This window comes from Perca fluviatilis, chromosome 21 (assembly GCF_010015445.1).
Source record: "Perca fluviatilis chromosome 21, GENO_Pfluv_1.0, whole genome shotgun sequence".
Lineage (NCBI taxonomy): Eukaryota > Metazoa > Chordata > Actinopteri > Perciformes > Percidae > Perca > Perca fluviatilis.
Window position 1 is genome coordinate 31,975,740 of NC_053132.1, and position 18,574 is coordinate 31,994,313.

At 40.3% G+C, this 18,574-nt stretch overlaps 1 protein-coding gene across 1 annotated transcript in view; it reads left to right on the forward strand.

Moving 5' to 3' along the window:
* The first annotated feature begins 3,903 nt into the window (after positions 1 to 3,903).
* Positions 3,904 to 18,574, forward strand: part of LOC120551524 (signal transducer and activator of transcription 5B-like) — a 39,166-nt gene continuing 24,495 nt past the window's right edge. Inside the window, exons 1-8 of the mRNA XM_039789006.1 lie at positions 3,904 to 4,050; positions 5,232 to 5,366; positions 10,464 to 10,620; positions 11,522 to 11,611; positions 12,458 to 12,635; positions 13,027 to 13,157; positions 15,193 to 15,344; positions 15,654 to 15,809. Of these exons, the coding sequence (XP_039644940.1) occupies positions 5,239 to 5,366; positions 10,464 to 10,620; positions 11,522 to 11,611; positions 12,458 to 12,635; positions 13,027 to 13,157; positions 15,193 to 15,344; positions 15,654 to 15,809 (992 nt within the window). The 5' untranslated portion in view covers positions 3,904 to 4,050; positions 5,232 to 5,238. The remainder of the gene's footprint in view (positions 4,051 to 5,231; positions 5,367 to 10,463; positions 10,621 to 11,521; positions 11,612 to 12,457; positions 12,636 to 13,026; positions 13,158 to 15,192; positions 15,345 to 15,653; positions 15,810 to 18,574) is intronic.

Consider the following 18,574-nt stretch of genomic DNA (forward strand, 5'->3'; position numbering starts at 1 on the left):
GCGGTAAATTGAGAGAGTGACGGCGATTAGCTTGGAGTGGGTAGCGACTCTAGAGTCCTAGTGAGAGAACCAAAGTGTCTCCTCTGTTCTTTCTGACCACGGTGGGAAATCTGGAGCAGGAGAAGTTAACCCTCTCCTTGATCTCATGTTGTTTATGGAGAAGGAGAACCAGGAAATGAGTCGGGGGGGGGGGATGCAACGCTACCAAGCCTCGGCCGAGGGACGTGCGTCACCGCGACGTGTAGTTACATTTTTGGACAGTTGCACGTCAGGCTATGGCGTAGGGTCCAACGTAGGTCCACGTCTCCACATACCTACGTACTTAGCTTAGCTTAGAAGCATAAATCACGCTTTATGGTGGGTCCTGCTTTATTGGCTAATCATGAGGCCCTGTCTTGAAGAGGGTACCTATATACAAATGACTCATGTAGTTTGAACGCTGTCGCTTGTAGTGAGGAATTATCACCTGTCCCTGCAGTTCCCTGTGGATCTTTGCAAAGGTTTTTGTACCTTTCAGTTCATTGTTTAATGGCCAAAACATTACCAAAGAGCAAAGCTAGGGCCAGGTACAGTAGAATTCTAGCGTAGAAAAACTGTACACATTGCACAGAGAGCAGGGTAGCATTCCTAGATCTTCAGCTGTAAACTTGGTCAGGACAATGTTACTCTTACCAATAGGAATGATGGACAAAACTAAAAAAAAAAGACCCAAGTTGTGAATTTTTTTTAACATCTTAGGTTTTACTTTATTCAACAACAGGTTGTGTGCTTAAAAAAATCTGAAAAGGCTTAATTTAAATGGCTTAATGAAAATCTTCCCATCTTTGCAATCACACTTCAAGGGTTGTGTAGAGTCCATTTGTGTTTGGATAGTGTAGATGATCATGAAATTTTTTTTTTTGTTTATTTTTACATTTTTCTTCTTAACCATAAAAAGAAAAATGATCAAGAAATTTGAAAGAAGAAGAAAATGGGAAGAGGAAACTGAAAATAACTTTGATGTTGGTTGGGGAAGGGTGGCGAGCCAAAAACTGACATGATCAAGAAATCATTAGGAGGGGACATCATCATTCCCATTGTAAGAAAGTGTAATTTGTCAGCATTTCCTTTCCTGTTTCATATTTTTTATTAAAACCACAACCACTGACAACTAGTGGGATGAGCTTATAAAAATAAATCATCTTCTGTCACTGAATGTTCAGTAGTATTAGTATAACATGAAGAAAATTATCTCACAGACTGTCAAATAGCAGATTCCCAAAGGCCAAATTTTTCAAAAACACAGTACATATTGGTTCTTAAAATGCATAAATTCCTTCTGTATTACAAACCACACACGCATAAGTATTCCTTCCACCTCTTTTTGTTGTTCAGCTGTTTAAATACTGAAGTGTTATGTTACTCTGCTAAAGTTACTCATTATTTAGAAGCACAGTGATTTGCTTTGTGATTTCTAGATTTTGATGAACTCACATTTAGATATTTGTGTATGAATTTGTATGTGACCACAATTTACACTTGGCTGATGTCATCTTCTTTCTTTACTGACAAAATGTAGCTTAATAGTTGTAGTTTTAGCACACCTTGTTGCATGTCATACTTTTACGCAACATTTTACTGCCAAAGAATAACCATGAAAATGAAGGTCTGCAAAATCTGCAAAAAAAAGAAGGGAGAAACAGCTCATCCATAGGTCCAATGCATTTCCCTCACTGATGGTATCCACTTTCATTATCTTCTCATAAAAATGTTCTTCTTAAATCTCTTAAAAGTTTCTTAAAATTTTTGCTGATGCAGTTGCTTCTCTGGAATACTTTGGAAAAAAAATGTGTACTCTCAGGACCTGTCTATTCACAGGGCTAAGTTTCAAAACAAGAGTCTGTGTGTGTGTGTGTGTGTGTGTGTGTGTGTGTGTGTGTGTGTGTGTGTGTGTGTGTGTGTGTGTGTGTGTGTGTGTGTGTGTGTGTGTGTGTGTGTGTGTGTGTTATTGCTGCGGTCTGACACTGACCCCTAGTGTCCAATCATCTCACTATAATTTCCTCTGCTCCAGCTCAAATGTGTATTTCAACAGATCTCCAAGTGACAAATGACCATTTTGTTTAGATATTTCCCCACAGGTTTCCTCTATTGTCCACATTTACTTATTTGTAATAACATTTATAAATATGTTTTATATATTCACCACTACTGCTGGTATTGTATGAGTGAGAATTCATTCATTCAAAATTGATTTTTTTAAGTATTTTTAAGATACATTGCCATCCACCTATGCACTAATCCCGGTCAGGGTAGCGGAGGCTAGAACCTATCCCAGCAAAATTTGCGCAGAATGGGGCGTGCACCCTGGACAGTTCAGCAGTCTATCAAAGGGCTAATGCAGAGACAGACACACAATGCATTTGTGAATTCAAAAAATTGTTTTACATACCGTAAAAGTTTCACACATTGCCACAGTATTTGTACTGTCACAGTTTAGTTTCTAGCTCAGAAACATCACAGCTTTATTTGTGTTTTTGTGTGTATATAATGTGAATCATTCATCATCATTTTGACTTCATACAGAGAGCCTCTTGCCTTCCGCTGCCTGCACTTCTTCTGCATTTAGAACAGCTTCTCGGGCCAAATCATTTCAATATTTGCACAGGTTTCACAGTGAGCAAAGAAAACATATTCTAGCTGTTTGATAATTGTGATAGATAATTCTTTCAGTGGTTGAACGCTCAGCCCTTCAAAGTGGATTAACAATGCCATGTCTGTTAGACCAGGAACAACACGCAGATGTGCTGAGGCCTACATCAATGGAACATCAAATCTAGTTCACACTTTACTGTTTCCTTGCTTTTTTGTTGTTGATTACTGATTCCTGTTTAATGTTTCATTGCTTAACCACTAATGATTTCATTAATAAAAGCTATTTGGTTCACAGTTTCTGTTTTTATTGAATGTTAGCAGAAAAGGTGAAGGACTGGACACAAAAAAAACCTTGTGATTCCAAAATGTAATCAAAAAGGTTTGACCTGTATGATCTAATGTAATGTGCTATGTGACTTTTAGTTTGGTTATTGTTGTTTTATTTAGTGTTTCTATTCGAACATATTTGTCAATAATAGGAAACTATAGTTGTAGATCATGTTAAAGTCTAACAAGTAAGCGTAATGTCAGATGCACATAGAAACATGGTTACACTGCAGAGGTAGAACCATAGAATGTGTAGAACGTGAAAAATCAAAAAATTGTAGGGTCTGCTCACCGTTTTTTTACCTCACAATAGTGTTTATGTATTGTCACTGTGAAATCATAGATCTGTATTTCCACAAGGACCACATCATATACATATCTTAAAATAATATCAATAAGTAACAGGTGCCCAGTCTTACAAGTAATTGTCTACAACCCAAGGCAAAGTTCTGTGTATTCATCGACAATGAAATTATCATCAGCCACAGGTCATTTGGAAAGCAGAGCAATACAACATATATCATACATTATATGTAGAGTCAGACAAACCCCAAATTAATAAAAAAAAACTATTTACAGATTTAAAATATAAAATAAGAACAATAATAATTTCTTATTATTATTTTATTGTTATTATTTATAACTCCCCTAACCTGTTGCCTCGTTCTGATTTGATCAGCACAAAGGTGGGGCTGTTAGAAGGACTGTACAAAGCTATCTGAAGTTAGCATGAATACGACCGGAAATGTAGGGTAACTAATGTTACTAATGTTTGTAACTAAATCAAAAACGTAAAAATAATTATTGTGAGAAAACACCAACAAACTTACCTTAACACATTTTATTCATGTGTGTCATCTGATATTAGCCATATAGTGGTTTAATAAGACTTTTATTTTGTTTCTTAAATCGGAAGCTGTCATCGTTAACTTGACGCTGGTCAACAACAGCTGCAGTGTAGGAACCAGGCTGCATCAGTAGTTGGCGAAGTGACATGCACGTCAACCTACCTGTATGAGGCTTGGAAAGTTGTGTGTGTGTGTGCGGTGCTGTCCGCTGCTCGTCCAGCAGTGTGCTGCCGTCTCTGAATAGGTGAGTTAAAGACCTAACTAATGTTAACTAGCTACTCATGGCGAATCAAAGTGAAGTGTAGGTCGAGCGCTGCAAGAGTTACTTCATCAGTGAGCTTTCCTACTATGCTAGTTAGTAGACTAGCTTACCTTCGCTAGCTAGCTAACATTAAGCTGTCTGGTCCCACCAAAGTAACGTAACGTAACTTCACTACCTTCCCGCTAAGCATGTTCATATCTTTTCAGCAATACTCAGAGATCGCCATTTGCGAGTTTGCTGCTATAATGGTTGCCAACGAGCCAATCTTAATGTACAGTAATGTTAGCAAGCTAAGCTATCTCCTAAACTTTTGGGAGAGCAATCTTCCTGCTACAGACCGATGGGTCCTGCCCTCTTGTGTAGCTGAGAATGTAACGTCAATCCCAAAACTTGACACAGGACTGTGTAATAAATGGACTACTCGCGGTGCGGTTCAACTTTTAATATACATTTTCTCGGCTTACATTTTTTTTAAAGCACGTTTTTTTTTTTTTTGGTCAAATGTAGCATATAGTTTTACTATCATCACCAAGCAGTGTTTTCTTCTTACAGTAAGACTCTTAGTGTATCTTAGAACTTAACTACTTCTTATTTTAGTTCTGACACTAGCCAACACATTGCTAGTACTGAGCTGGACCATGGTGGTGCTCCTTTTGCACAGTTAATTACTGCACTTGAGTTCATGAACATATTTTGATAACAGTAGTACTAATAGGTTTATGTTACATGCCTGGGCAAGTTTGTTATTGTATCCGTATGCAAATTGGAAGAGGAGGTTTCTATGAATTGTAGAAAGTGCACACTATTTGTGATGCAGGTGCAGTTTTTGAAGCATTTTGTCATCATTTTCTATATTTTATCTGCTGCACTTTATCTAAAGTAACCTAAAGAGATTTGTTGCAACACATCCTTTTGAAACTGCTCACCAGTTTGGTTATTTATTGCTATTTACTGAATTCCTTTTTCTGGAAGACATTCCTTTAAAGCATTGTGATAACTCTTTCCTGCTCTCCATCTCCCTCCCCATCATCTTCTCTTTACTCTCCTTTACTCTGCTGTGCTAAATCTCCCTCTGGTCATCTTCCCTATTACTTGTTGCTGTTCCTTCCCCTTCCTCTCATCCTTTCCCTGGCTTCTTCTCCTGCTATCCTCCTGTTCCATAGGGGCACCATGGCAATGTGGATCCAGGCCCAGCAGCTGCAGGGTGAGGCCTTGCACCAGATGCAGGCGCTGTATGGCCAGCACTTCCCAATCGAGGTGCGACACTACCTGGCCCAGTGGATTGAATGCCAGCTCTGGTATGCAGTAGACTTTTATCTTTATTTCTATTCCGATTTCTTTTTAATGGCAATAACAATCTTTTTGGATGGAAGCTACATTTGGCTGGATTTTCTTGGTAATATACATTTTAGGGCTGTCAGTCAATTAACATTTTTAATCGCATGAGAGTCCTAGTTAGTCCCTCGTCTCCACTAAAAATAGGAAAATGAGGCTACAGTTAGGGCTGCAGCTATCGATTCTTTTTGTAATCAATTAATCTAGCACTTTATCAATCGATTAATTTTTAGATCAGATCGTGGTCACCACTACGTATTTTCTTGTCTTTAATTTTGGTAGTTGTTGTGTTTGGTGTAGTTTCATCGTCCATACGACTCTGTGATTTACTTTAGTCGGTCCTCTTCGTGGAATGGATGATTAAGTTAGACGTCGTGCTATTATCGTGGTAAGCTAGTTAGATTTTGCAGTAGACCTACTGTACAGAGTTTTAATTACGTTTGAACTGATTCCAAACTTTGGACACTTTCTGTCGTTTTCTCCAGCCTGTCTCTTCTCTTAGCCCCTCGCTATTTACGCTCTGGCATGTGTCGCCAGCAGCAGACTGAGCCGCGTCTGTGCGACAGTAATAATGCTCCGTGCGGAAACACCGTCCGTCAGCGATACAACGTTGGTAACATTGATTTAATGAAGCTTCGAGGCAGTCATTTTGCATCGAGGATTTTTTTGTAATCGGATTATTCGAGTTATTCGAGGAATCGTTTCAGCCCTAGCTACAGTTTGCATGAGCTCACCAAAATTGGACAGTTGAAGACTGTAAAAATGTTGCCTGGTCTGACGAGTCTCAATTTCTGTTGAGACATTCAGATGGTAGAGTCAAACAGAATGAGAACATGGATCTGTCATGCCTTGTTACCACTGTGCAGGCTGGTGGTGGTGGGGGTGGTGTAATGGTGTGGGGGATGCTATCCTATCTATCTATCTGCCAACATTTCTAAAGAATGCTTCCAGCACCTTTTTGAATCAATGCCACAAAGAATTAAGGCAGTTCTGAAGGCGAAAGGGGGTCAAACACGGTATTAGTAGGGTGTTCCTAATAATCCTTTAGGTGAGCGTACTCCGGTGGTAACTCAGTTCATCAACAGTACATCCAAATAACTTTTGCCTTGTGGAGGGAACCATCTGGAAGGTCTTTGAAACTCACCTTGCCATTCAATAGACCCTTTTTATTGATCCATTTCTGATCAAGGAGCTTTGTTTCTGCTAGCCATCCACTCCTGTTCATGGACGTATTACAGTAACCCGCTTCTGTTCCGCCTGCAGACAGCCCCGTCACCTCCCTCCCCCAACCCTACTGTCAGTGCTGCTACGCAATAGGACACAGGGGGAGAGAGCAGCGCTGTTTAGGGCCCTATTTTAACGATCTAAGCGCACGGCATGAAGCGCCCGGTTCTAAAGGGTTGTACTTAGTGTCTTCATTAATTCATAGGTGTGTTTTGGGCGTAACATGCAATAAACCAATCAGAGATCATCTCCCATTCCCTTTTAAAAGCCAGGCGCGTTTGGACTTTGGAGTATTGCTATTATGATGGAGGATTTGCTGAGCAGGAAGGAGAGATGTTCAGGAGAAGAAACTGATCTGCTCCTGCATGAAGTGAAAGCGCGCAAGCCGATCATATCATTAGGGCTGCAGCTATCGATTATTTTAGTAATCGAGTATTCTACCGATTATTCATCGAGTAATCGGATAAGAAATACTTTTATTGTATTGAAGAGCAATAATATACAATAGTTTGGTTTCATTTTCGGAAAACAACATTTTTATTGCCTACATTGCTTACAATATCATCTCTCAAAAAACTAAACATTAAGTGTAGTTAAGTGCCATATTACTATTGGTTTTTAAAGAAAACATTTTCTGAAATGCAATAACAACCTCAAACTAAGGCATACATTAAACATACATAAACATTACCTTAAGTTGTGCAACTTAACTTTCAGAACTACAAGTTTCAACCTGACACTGATCTGTATATACAGTAGGCCTATATGTAAATATTAGTTATACTCAACCTATTTTCATGTATATATTTGATTACAATGTCACACAGCTCTGTTGCACTTATGCTAGTAGATCGTTGATCAGCTGATTCTCCGTGAAGACGGAGAAAATGGTGCGCAACAATCAGCTGTTTTTCCGAAGGGCTAGTCAACAACAAGTTGGCTCTTTAGATCAGATTGTAGTCACCACTACGTATTTTCTTGTCTTTGTCTTTGGTAGTTGTTGTGTTTGGTGTAGTTTCATCGTTGGGTCCTCTTCGTGGAATGGATGATTAAGTTAGACTCCATGTTTTCTGTTGAGATGCTGAAGCACTGATGTCGTGCTATTATTGTGGTAAGCTAGTTTGATTTTGCAGTAGACACACTGTACAGAGTTTTTGTTTTAATTACGTTTGAAGTGATTCCAAACTTTGGACACTTTGTCGTTTTCTCCAGCCTGTCTCTTCTCTTAGCCCTTCACTATTTACGCTCTCTCTGCATTTTGGAATCTGCGGCGTCAGTCTTGATGGCATGTGTCGCCAGCAGCGTCAGCCCAGTGTGCGACAGTAATAATCCTCCGTGCGGAAACACCGTGAGCGATACAACATTGGTAACATTGATTAAACAAAGCTTTGAGGAAAATAATTTTGCATCGAGGATTTTTAGTACCGTAATCGAATTATTCGAGTTACTCGAGGAATCGTTTCAGCCCTACATATCATAATACTATTTCACATTGTAGTATTTTTATTTGTAATCTTTGTGTGTGTGTGTGTGTGTGTGTGTGTGTGTGTGTGTGTGTGTGTGTGTGTGTGTGTGTGTGTGTGTGTGTGTGTGTGTGTGTGTGTGTGTGTGTGTGTGTGTGTGTGTGTGTGTGTGTGTCGCACGTAAACAAATAAAGTATGTCGAGAAGGAGTTAGCATTAACTCGTTAACGCATTCATTTTGACAGCCCTAATACATACAATATTTCCCACACATAGACTAATTTGTGGCAGTGCACCGCACTATCAATACCTGCCGCCGCACAATACGTTTCGTTATACTTATTTTTTTTAACGCTATTTAAAATACGCAGTATATTCGTTCAGCTGCATTTCCTTTCCCTGCTCTCCTCCGTCTCTCTCACTTGCGTCTCGCGCGCGCACACACACACACACACACACACACACACACACACACACACACACACACACACACACACACACACACACACACACACACACACAGACAGCCCCTCCCTCTGTGCACACAGCGTCTGTCTCCATAAAAACGAGAGAAGACGGCTGGCGAAATTCACAAGTTCACGAAAGGTTGGTATCTGGTGAACACCTTTACACAATCGCACATTAAAAAGTGCTATAAAATATTTTATATTCTGAACCCGACTCTTAGCAAACAAGTGATTGCGCCTGCTTTAGAAAGTTAACTGCAAGTTTGCGGTAAAATGCAGTTGGGTTGTCGAGGTCAAATCACTATATGTAGCAGCTGTGAATCAAATAAACTTATTATAAATAATGTTAAGTCATTTTTTAACTTTTAGACTGAAAAATGCACGTGTTGAGGATGAGGACCAGCCTGAACCGGAGATATCAGTCTGAAACAAAGCTGAACAGTCCGACCAGTGTAATTAGTTATGTTATTAATTTGTTTACAATATTTTCAGGCTTCAACCAGTGCTGCTCAATCATAAAGACAGGGTCAGGGAGAGAAATAGATTCATTAGGCATTGAAGAAAGAGTAGGAGAGGAGGACAGCATCCAACAGCGTGTCCTCCTCAGTTTTTGATACTTGATTGTTACGAAAATAAGTATCTCACACCCCCCCACCCTGACACCCCCCCTCCCCCTGGCTGTCTGGCACGGACCGACCGACCGACCTGACACAAATTGCCTTCTAATCTGTGGGAAACACTGACATACATTCAGGGTTTAATCATAATGTGGCACCTTCAAGTAGATGTGTGGCTGTGTTTTGTGCCGTTATTATTTCTCTGATTCACTGCTTTGTATAGCGCTCCCTCTCTTCATGAACTCTCTCGGTCGCTCGACCAGCACTGCATTCTCTTCCTGGCTCTGAGCCAGGGAAGGAGGGGTGGGGCCAACTTTGAACACTGTTTTTACAAACAGTAAAGCGATGCTCACTACTATGCAGTTTAACAACAGGGATGTACAGTATATGAAACTATTTTAGAGAGTTGTGTTGATTTGACTGTATGAGCACTTTGGAGGATGTAGTTTGAGGTGCTGTTGAACCCTGTTGCATTATACAGAGATGTGTTTCTGTTATTTAGCCTGCCCTCATTAATATAAATGAGGTGGTGGACTTTTGTATTGGACCCCATTTGTTTTAGCTAGGGTAAAGCTAATAAAATGGCAACCGATTGTATATCTATTAAATTGTTCTAGGTGACCTTGTCTGTCCATCCTTTCACAACTTAAATCTTATTTTCATGGTTTTGGCCATCATTTCAGTCGGTTATAATAATGTACTCACAAACTAGTAGCTGCATGTCATGGCAACATTAGTAAAAAGAAATCTGAAAGGGCAAGGAACAGGTTATTCTTTCAGTATTATTATTCTAAAATCGTGCTTCTTGCGATTTGAAAATTGCACTCTTGCAAACTGTGATTTTGATTTAAAAATGTAACCACCACTGTTCTACATCCGTGCTCAAGATACAGCACTTACATTACTAACACCCACAAGAAACTAATGCTTTTATGTGCTTCTGTCTTTTTACTAGCTGAACTATCTTACTAAACCTGATGATACTCTTATGTTTCATTCTTTGTGTTTGTAATGTAATTAGTTCTTTCACCTGACTATTTTCACCATGTGTTTTAGTAAAGCACTTTGTAACCTTGTTCCCAAAAGCACAATATAAGTAAGGTTTATTGTTATCATAACATCCATTTGTTTTATTTCATGTTTAATAGTCAAAGTTGATGAGATTTGTGATTGAGCTCTATGTAAATTATGTACTACTGTCACAGCCAAAGTGGCCATCAACAGCTAGAAGCAGCACTAAGCTTCCCATTGGCTTTGGATTGGTTAAACACATGATCGTGTCTTTCCCAGGGATTCAGTGGAGTTGGACAACCAAGCAGAGGAAGCCAAAGCTAAGCGTCTGCTGGACAACCTGGTGGCCGAGCTGCAGAAGAAAGCCCAGCTACAGGGAGGAGAGGACGGCTTCCTGCTGAAGATCAAGCTGGGCCACTACGCCAACCAGCTCAAGGTACCAGTCAGCTTCTGTAAGACGAGGGAAAACAAGCCTAGCCTGAAACCTTGTTTTACCAGCCAGTCAAACATAATGAAACCATTTGGTGCACTTAACATGAAGCAGGGCTCATTTCTTAGCTGTAGTAATACTCTGCCAGCTCAAACAAACACACTTACCTGGGGTTTTATCCTGTGGCATTCCTCTGTTACCTTCACTCATGTATTTTGGCAATCAGGGCAACACAAACATCCTAAAATGAGTCTTAATAATAATAATAATAATAATAATAATAATAATAATAATAATGATAATAATAATAATAGTAGTATGAGCCATACAGTGCAAACCATTTAAAAAGTCACGAAGAGCTGTATCAGTAAATGATTTACTGGCATGTGTGTGGCGAGCCAGAAGACTGTAATGCAGGTGCATGCTTTATGGGCCCTGAGATGGAAGCCTAAAAAACATCTGTCTTGGAACACGGTATCCCAGAGCATCCACTGTGTGGTGTTTTGAGGTTGTTTGTAGCAGAATGAAAAGATGAAAATTTTGACTGAAAACCAACATTATGAATAACTCACGACCTAATTAAAGTCATGTTGGAATGTCCAGTAAAATCATTTCTTCAGACCAGCTGTCATTTGTAGCCTACCCCTGTGCTAGTAGAAGCCTGCAAATTAAAAACCAACAATTAGGGCTACTCAAACATGATAAAAAATGACAGATCTAAATTTGATGTAATAAAATAAGAAATCTGAAGCACTAGTTCAATAACCATTCATTTAATTTTTTTTAAATTTTTTTAATATTTTTATTATATTTGGACATACACTATCTTGTAGAGTTTAATAACTTTACGTAAACTTTACATTTAGCTAATTTTAGATTTTGTGTGTGTGTTGTTTGTGTTCTGCAGAGCACTTATGACCGCTGTCCTTTGGAGCTGGTGCGCTGCATTAAACACATCCTGCACTCGGAGCAGAGGCTGGTTCAAGAAGCTACAAATGTAAGTGTTAAAGCAGGGGTTTATTTTCATGTTTTTTTTTTCGATAAAGTCAAATATCTTTGACTGTATTATTCCATGTCTCATATAGTCTTGTCACTTACAGTTTGGTCCACATAAAGTCCTAAAAAAGGCAGCAAATAGTTCCTTAGAAATCTTTAAAAGTCGACTCACAGCAACCTGTTTCCCAGCTTTAATTTAGAAAACTCTTCTGCTTCTGAGGGAATTTCTGGGAGTCTCAAAGTCAGCAAATCTTCCAAATTCTGCTCTTAAGTGTCGTGTAGTTGCCGTTTGAAAAACACATTTCCTGTCTTTTTGTTTTGGTGCACAACTAGACGGGCCAACATTTATTGTGAACCTAAATTAATATGCGTGCCAGATCAAAACTTGCCAGGGGCCGGGTTCGGCCCGTGGGCCTTGAGTTTGACACGTGTGTTAAAGGGTTGATGTCTGTCATCATTTACAGGAATCCTATGAAACCAGTGAACATTGCCCCAGGTGTGGCTGGGTTAAGATTTACATGTCTGGAAGAGGATGGAAAAATGCTGTTGGTCAATATCCACCAACAATAAATTACGCGTATTAGTAAAGTTGGGTCGATTTAAAGTTTTACGGGTCCAGTCTGGAAGCTTAAACCAGTTGGAATTTATGCAAACCGGTGAATTCAGGAGCAGCTGCTACTTTACTTTTTTTTTGTAGTCCGGCACGGTCTCTGGCTTAACATCAAACCGGTTTCAACAGTGACCCAACCCTTCGTATGATATTGGCAGAACCAAACTGACGTTACGAAAACAAAAAAACAAGCAAGCAACATCTGTAACTTTAAAAAAAAAAATGTTTTGTGTGTAGGCCAGCACTGGTAGTGGGGTGCAGGCCATGGACAGCCTGTCTCAGCGACACCAGCAGATCAACCAGGCCTTTGAGGAGCTCCGCCTGGCCACACAGGAGACTGAGAATGAACTGAGAAAGCTGCAGCATAGCCAGGAGTATTTCATCATCCAGTACCAGGAGAACCTGCGCATCCAGGGTGAGGATGAAGGACGCATTGACAGACACAAAGACATGAGACATGCTGAGACTTAGAAAGTCACATACAGATCTAAATGATACGGACAAATGCCCACAGTTATGCTCCCTATATTGTTTTGGATTTTGTTTAGTGCACCTGATGACTTAAATAAGTGGTGCCAAAGGGGGACCTCTGTCGTCCCATGTCGGCTGAGTCCTTGGCACCGTCCCGGATTAGAATCTGACTTGATGACTGATTTAAACCTTACCATCCGCTGTTTGACTCATATGCAGTTGGGCAGGTCAAAAGTTACCAAATGTTTCCTTCTTTACCCAGAAGTGAACAGTGTTTTTGTGGTAGCTGGTGTTTGTAATGTCCTGACTGTCTTCCTGCTTCCTGGTTTTTCTAGCCCAGTTGAGCAGCCTGTCTTCCCTGACTCCGGCTGAGCGCACCCAGCGCGAGACCACCCTACAGACCAAGAGGGCCACTGTGGAGGCCTGGCTCACCAGAGAGGCCATCACACTCCAGAAATACAGGCTTGTATGAGGAAACACACACACACACACACACGCACACGCAGGCGCATACAGCTCCAGCGTGAGACAAGGGGGCACAGTGTTGTTATAAGTGGGCACTCCTTTTTAAATGAATTGGACATTTTCTTGTCATCACATTTGAGTTTGGCCAGACAGAGTGAGGTCTGAAATAAAGCTTCTTTTCTTGGCTAAGCACCAAATGCGGATAGATGTTCTGATTGGCGAGTAAATCTCAGAAAGCTATCTGCCACACCGGCTGGTAAATGTTTGTACAACAATAGTCATGTGTTGCAGCTAGAGACTTAGATATTTATTTGCTGTACTGTTACTGAAACGAACATATAAATACAAGGCAAGAAAGTGGCAAAAAAAATAGATTAGGAGTCGCTGCAAAACAAATACTGCGACATATTAAAGTGGTACCAGGAGAATTATTCATCGCCAGAGAAAGCCATGGCAATAGGAAAGGAGTTGCCTATTTTTACTGCCTGTTGTACTCGCTGTAATAAAAGGTGTTGTTTGATACATAACCAATGATTTACCTCTATCTTTTCTACACGCACACTCTCACTCAAAAAAATATTTAGACCGGACAGCTGGACCAAAGTTTAATAAAGTTAAATCATTGAAGATAGGGATGATTATGCAGTATCAACACCTTGGCAATAAAGAGACCTGAATACTGACTAAATAAAAGCAAAGCAGGTGTTAAATTGTTGTTCAGTTGAACTAGTTGAGTGAAGGATTGCATTATGAACGGATGTTTTTCAGAACTTATAAAATGGTATTTCACTGTGACAGCACCGTAACAAAAAAAGATATGCAAAAACTGTACATTTGAAACGACTACTGACATTTACAGAACATGTCTTAATATAGTCTGGAGCCAGGAAGATGGTGATGGCCTTACAGACATTTGAAAGTTCTCGCCATTCCTCAGGAACCACAACTCCATTGATCAAATAATCCCAGAAGGCACTGGATCTCCCTGACCTCACCCAAAACCGGCTCTCCACATAGGGCTGATAAGGCCACCGGACACGATAATTGTCGAAAATCATTCGAATAATAGCTTGCCTCTGCGCATGTAGACAGTAGTAGCATTATTAAATGCAGAATTTAACTGCACAACAGCTGCTAGCCTTGACAACAAGGTCAGAAGCAGCTGTAATTCGTTATCCATGTTGAAATAGCCAGTCCAGGTTGTAGCTTGTTTTTTCCTAGCGGGATCATGTGACCGGGGCATGAAGAATCAGGAAAAGACACGTCATGACTGACAATACCCAATCAGGAGCCGAATGTTGGCGTTGGCGTTTCCAAAGGTCTCGGGTTTATGCCTCTCCAAACTACAATGCACCCCAGAGATTTAAAAAAGAAAGAAAAGGGGTTAGCAAATGTCTCCCTTTTAGTGGACCAGAAACAGCAGAAGTGTGGGTGTGAGGTGTTAACGTAGCAAAAGATATTACACAGCCAAGTATTGTGGCTGTGGCCTAAATCATTTTATTAAATTTTTTTACAGAACTAATCTTCTGAAAGGTGTTTGAAAGTCTACCAGCATTGAATTTCCATGACCTATTCACTGGTCGCTGGTCTTTTGTAGAGGTGGTGACATTTGACTATTTGGCTAATCCTATCTCACATATCAGCCTTCTTCTTGCTAGATGAGTGCACTCTTGGAGTTCAAAAAGTGTCTTTAACCAATATTCCAATTCCAGCAGAAGAACACACTTTCTTTTGCGCTTCATTACTTTCCAGACATGTGCAGCATGTGTCAAAAAAGCCTGCACAATTTTGCAGCAGGCATAGTAAGTAGATATCCCCTTTTTGAACTTTAATAAATCAGTTTCCACATGCATCTCAACAGTAAACACAGTAGCATGTAAATGTGGATTTTACAGTAATTGAGTTACTACAGTGTATGTAAACATGATGTCCAATATCTTGCTAAGCTAATTTCTCCCTATGTTTCTTTTTTGTATGTTAATATACTGTCACATATGCAAATGTTTCTCAGCATGCGGCTGGTGGTGTGTTTGCAGGACCTGTCGGAGCAACACCAGAAGACCCTGGCCCTGCTGAGGAAGCAGCAGAATCTGATCCTGGATGAGGAACTCATCCAATGGAAGAGAAGGCAGCAGCTGGCTGGCAATGGGGGTCCTCATGAGGGGGGGCTGGATGTCCTCCAGTCTTGGTATATACTGGACTAATACAATTATTGTAATTGGCATATTATATTGTAGGGTGGAGATTTTATTAAATGGTTTTCACCTACTAAGCAAATGCATAATGTTTTGTCATGTAGAGGAAAGTTAGAATTGTTTGTATCAAAGGACTTTGATAAAACATAATTCACATACTGCACATCTATAAAAAGCATAAATATATAAACAGGATGTGTATGCACTCACATAGAGGAACTCTGCCTCTTTTATTTTTTTTTCCTCTTCCCTTTTATTTCCACAATGTGGTGGTATCTCCACCTCCTCTCCCTGTCCGCCAGGTGTGAGAAGCTGGCTGACCTGATCTGGCAGAACCGGCAGCAGATCCGACGCTGTGAACATCTAACCCAGCAGCTTCCTCTGCCGGGTCCAATGGAAGAGCTGCTGAGCAAACTCAACGCTGACATCACTGATATCATCTCCGCCCTAGTTACCAGGTGAGAACTGGACTTCACCCCTCCAGTGTGGATGTTGTCAACAGTGCTTGTGGGCTGGCAGATAAGTTTGCTGGTTCCCACTCCCACAAAAGAAAGGGTTCTGAAAAGGAGACTCCATCCAATTGATTCAGGAGACGCCATGCAGAATCTGTCCTGATTGTGGAACAGTGACTAGGTCTTTACTCTTGGTGGTTATGGAGTTTGTCCATCCAGCCTACATGTACTTTGTGGAATTGGATAACCGGGTTTCCGCGGGGTCTTAAAAAGTCTAAAATTTCGAAATAAAAATTTTAGGCCTTAAAATCTTTTAAATTTGCTGAAGTATTGTGTTCGAAGTCTTAAATTATTTTAAACAGGTCTTAATTTTCCTGTACATTACGTTTCCATGTAACGCTACCTCTAATGCTCATTGAAATGTCTCTGCAGTGCTTTAGAATGTTTTTTGTTTTTTTATTCTGTGGTGTTGTAGTTCTTTCTGTCACTAGTGATAACTGTGTTCTCAGTAAGTGGAGGGCTCCTCCAGGGTTGTGCCTGTTTGCCAATTCTGATTTTTATTGACTTTTTTTGTGGCCGTAGGCAGGCTGGGGTGATTGTCTGATGCAGTGAACCCAGGATTGCATATTTACTTTGTGCAGATTATCTAATTCAGCTGGTTTTGTCAGATTGTGATCTCCAGTGTGATCTCGAATGGTTCGCAGTGAATGATTTCAATTTTTCTTTTTTGATAAGTAGTATTGATTGAAGCACTACCTAAAGCAGTGATTCTCTTTTTTCAATAATGTACCACTTTGAAACATTTTCTTCAGCCAAGTACCCCCTGACCAGCGTAAAAATATTTGTAATAAAAAAACAGATGCCTATATAAAGAGGCACAGTACAGCCCTGCGCCATCAGTGTCTGATTTACTAAACAGCAACATTGTAACTGAAAAACACACTGCTACATTTCAAATGTTTAGAATCGATCACTAAATTAAAGCTATAGTGTGTAGTTTCTGTCGGCGCACTGTCCCCACTCCTCCTACACGCAGTTGCTAGTAGCCAAAAAAACATGATGGACTCTTCAGAAGAGGTAATTATCTTCAACTCGAGTTTCTGCACACAGAAGTCTCCAGACGACTGCAACTGCTGCAGTAAGTACTGAGCCTCTGTATATGGGGCGCACACTCAACCAGGTCAGCTACCCAGGCGCCCCACTTACTTTCTGTTTTAAGTTGTAATTCCTTAACTTGCTTAAATATTCATCAAATAATTAGCTAAATACCTTTCACTTTATTCCAAAATGATTGTAAGTGAAATTCCCAATCCACAAATAAACTTTTACCATCAGCTGGCAGCACACAGACATTTGTGCTGCCCCACGCTGTTGTAAAGCGTTCTGCATGTTGGGTCTGCATGTGATGTGTAGGTTACCTTCCGAACACGGACACACACAGGTCTCGCTGCCACTTGTTGTAGCTGGTTGTGCTTTGCATGTGTGGGATTCTGAAACGTCCTAAATTTCGGGAATTGTCGTTTGTTTATTCAAAGTCAAAGACAGTCCAAAGGCCTAGTGCAACTTTGCACATTTATATCACATTTTAGCTGCAAAAGCTCCACTGCTCTCGGTCTCTGGTCCTCAGTGTGAGAGGGGGAGTGGCCAGTGGCTAGAGCGGCAAAAGCCAATGTGTGCTTCTTTTACCTATATATATTTAACGATATCTTTTGCATTGCTAATCCATACAACGTCAAAATTGGCACTGCACTTACCCGTGCCCGTAGCAAGACACCTGTCAAGTTTGAAATCCATCGGACTAACGGTTCGAGAGATATGCGCATAACACACACACACACACACACACACACACACACACACACACACACACACACACACACACACACACACACACACACAGAAAGACGTTCCTGCAATTTATAGATAGAAGATTCATACACATTCATTTCCCGTTATAAATTAAAATAAGCCAATTCTATAAAAGAATCATTGCCTACCTTCAAATAAATATATATTTTTTTAAAAGGGACCAGGGAATAGTAAAGCTAGGAAATGCTTGTAGTATACACTGTAACTTCAACTTAATTAGCTAGCCTCTTATAACTACATAGCTGCTGTAATCTTAGAGACAGTAACTCAAACATGGGTCCATGTTACACGGTCATTGTGAGCACTCTAATAATAATTATATACAGTATTACGTGAGTACACAAGTGAGCACAATAATACTGTTGTGAGCATTAGCATGCGGCTAGCGGACTTTTGTGCTAATGTAACTGAACATCTTAGAACATGTAAACGTCAACAGAAACTTAACACACCCAAATACATATGTATACCAGTCTACTCACATGTTTATGAGCATACACATGGATGGATGACTCACAGACCTCAGCTAGTATACTTTACAATGTCCATGATGTATTCCTCTCAGCCACTTTCACGGTTAACTCTAAAAATGAAATCTAGCAGTCGGGATATGTTTTTTCTGCAAACCCAAACAAAGGCACTGATTGGCTGATCCCCGCCACCCCTAACATGAATGACCAAGTCCTTGATCACACAAATGGCGAGGCTTTTGTCTCCCTCGCAAATAAACACACACAGGGCCCTATTTTAACGATCTGAAACGCAAGTATGAAACGCCAAACGCAAGTAGCTTTGTGGGCGGATCTAGGGCGCTGCTGTTATTATTCCTGCGGGATAAATGACTCTTGCGCCCGACGCAAATCTTAAATGGGTTGGTCTGAAGTAGCTAGGTGTTGTTTGGG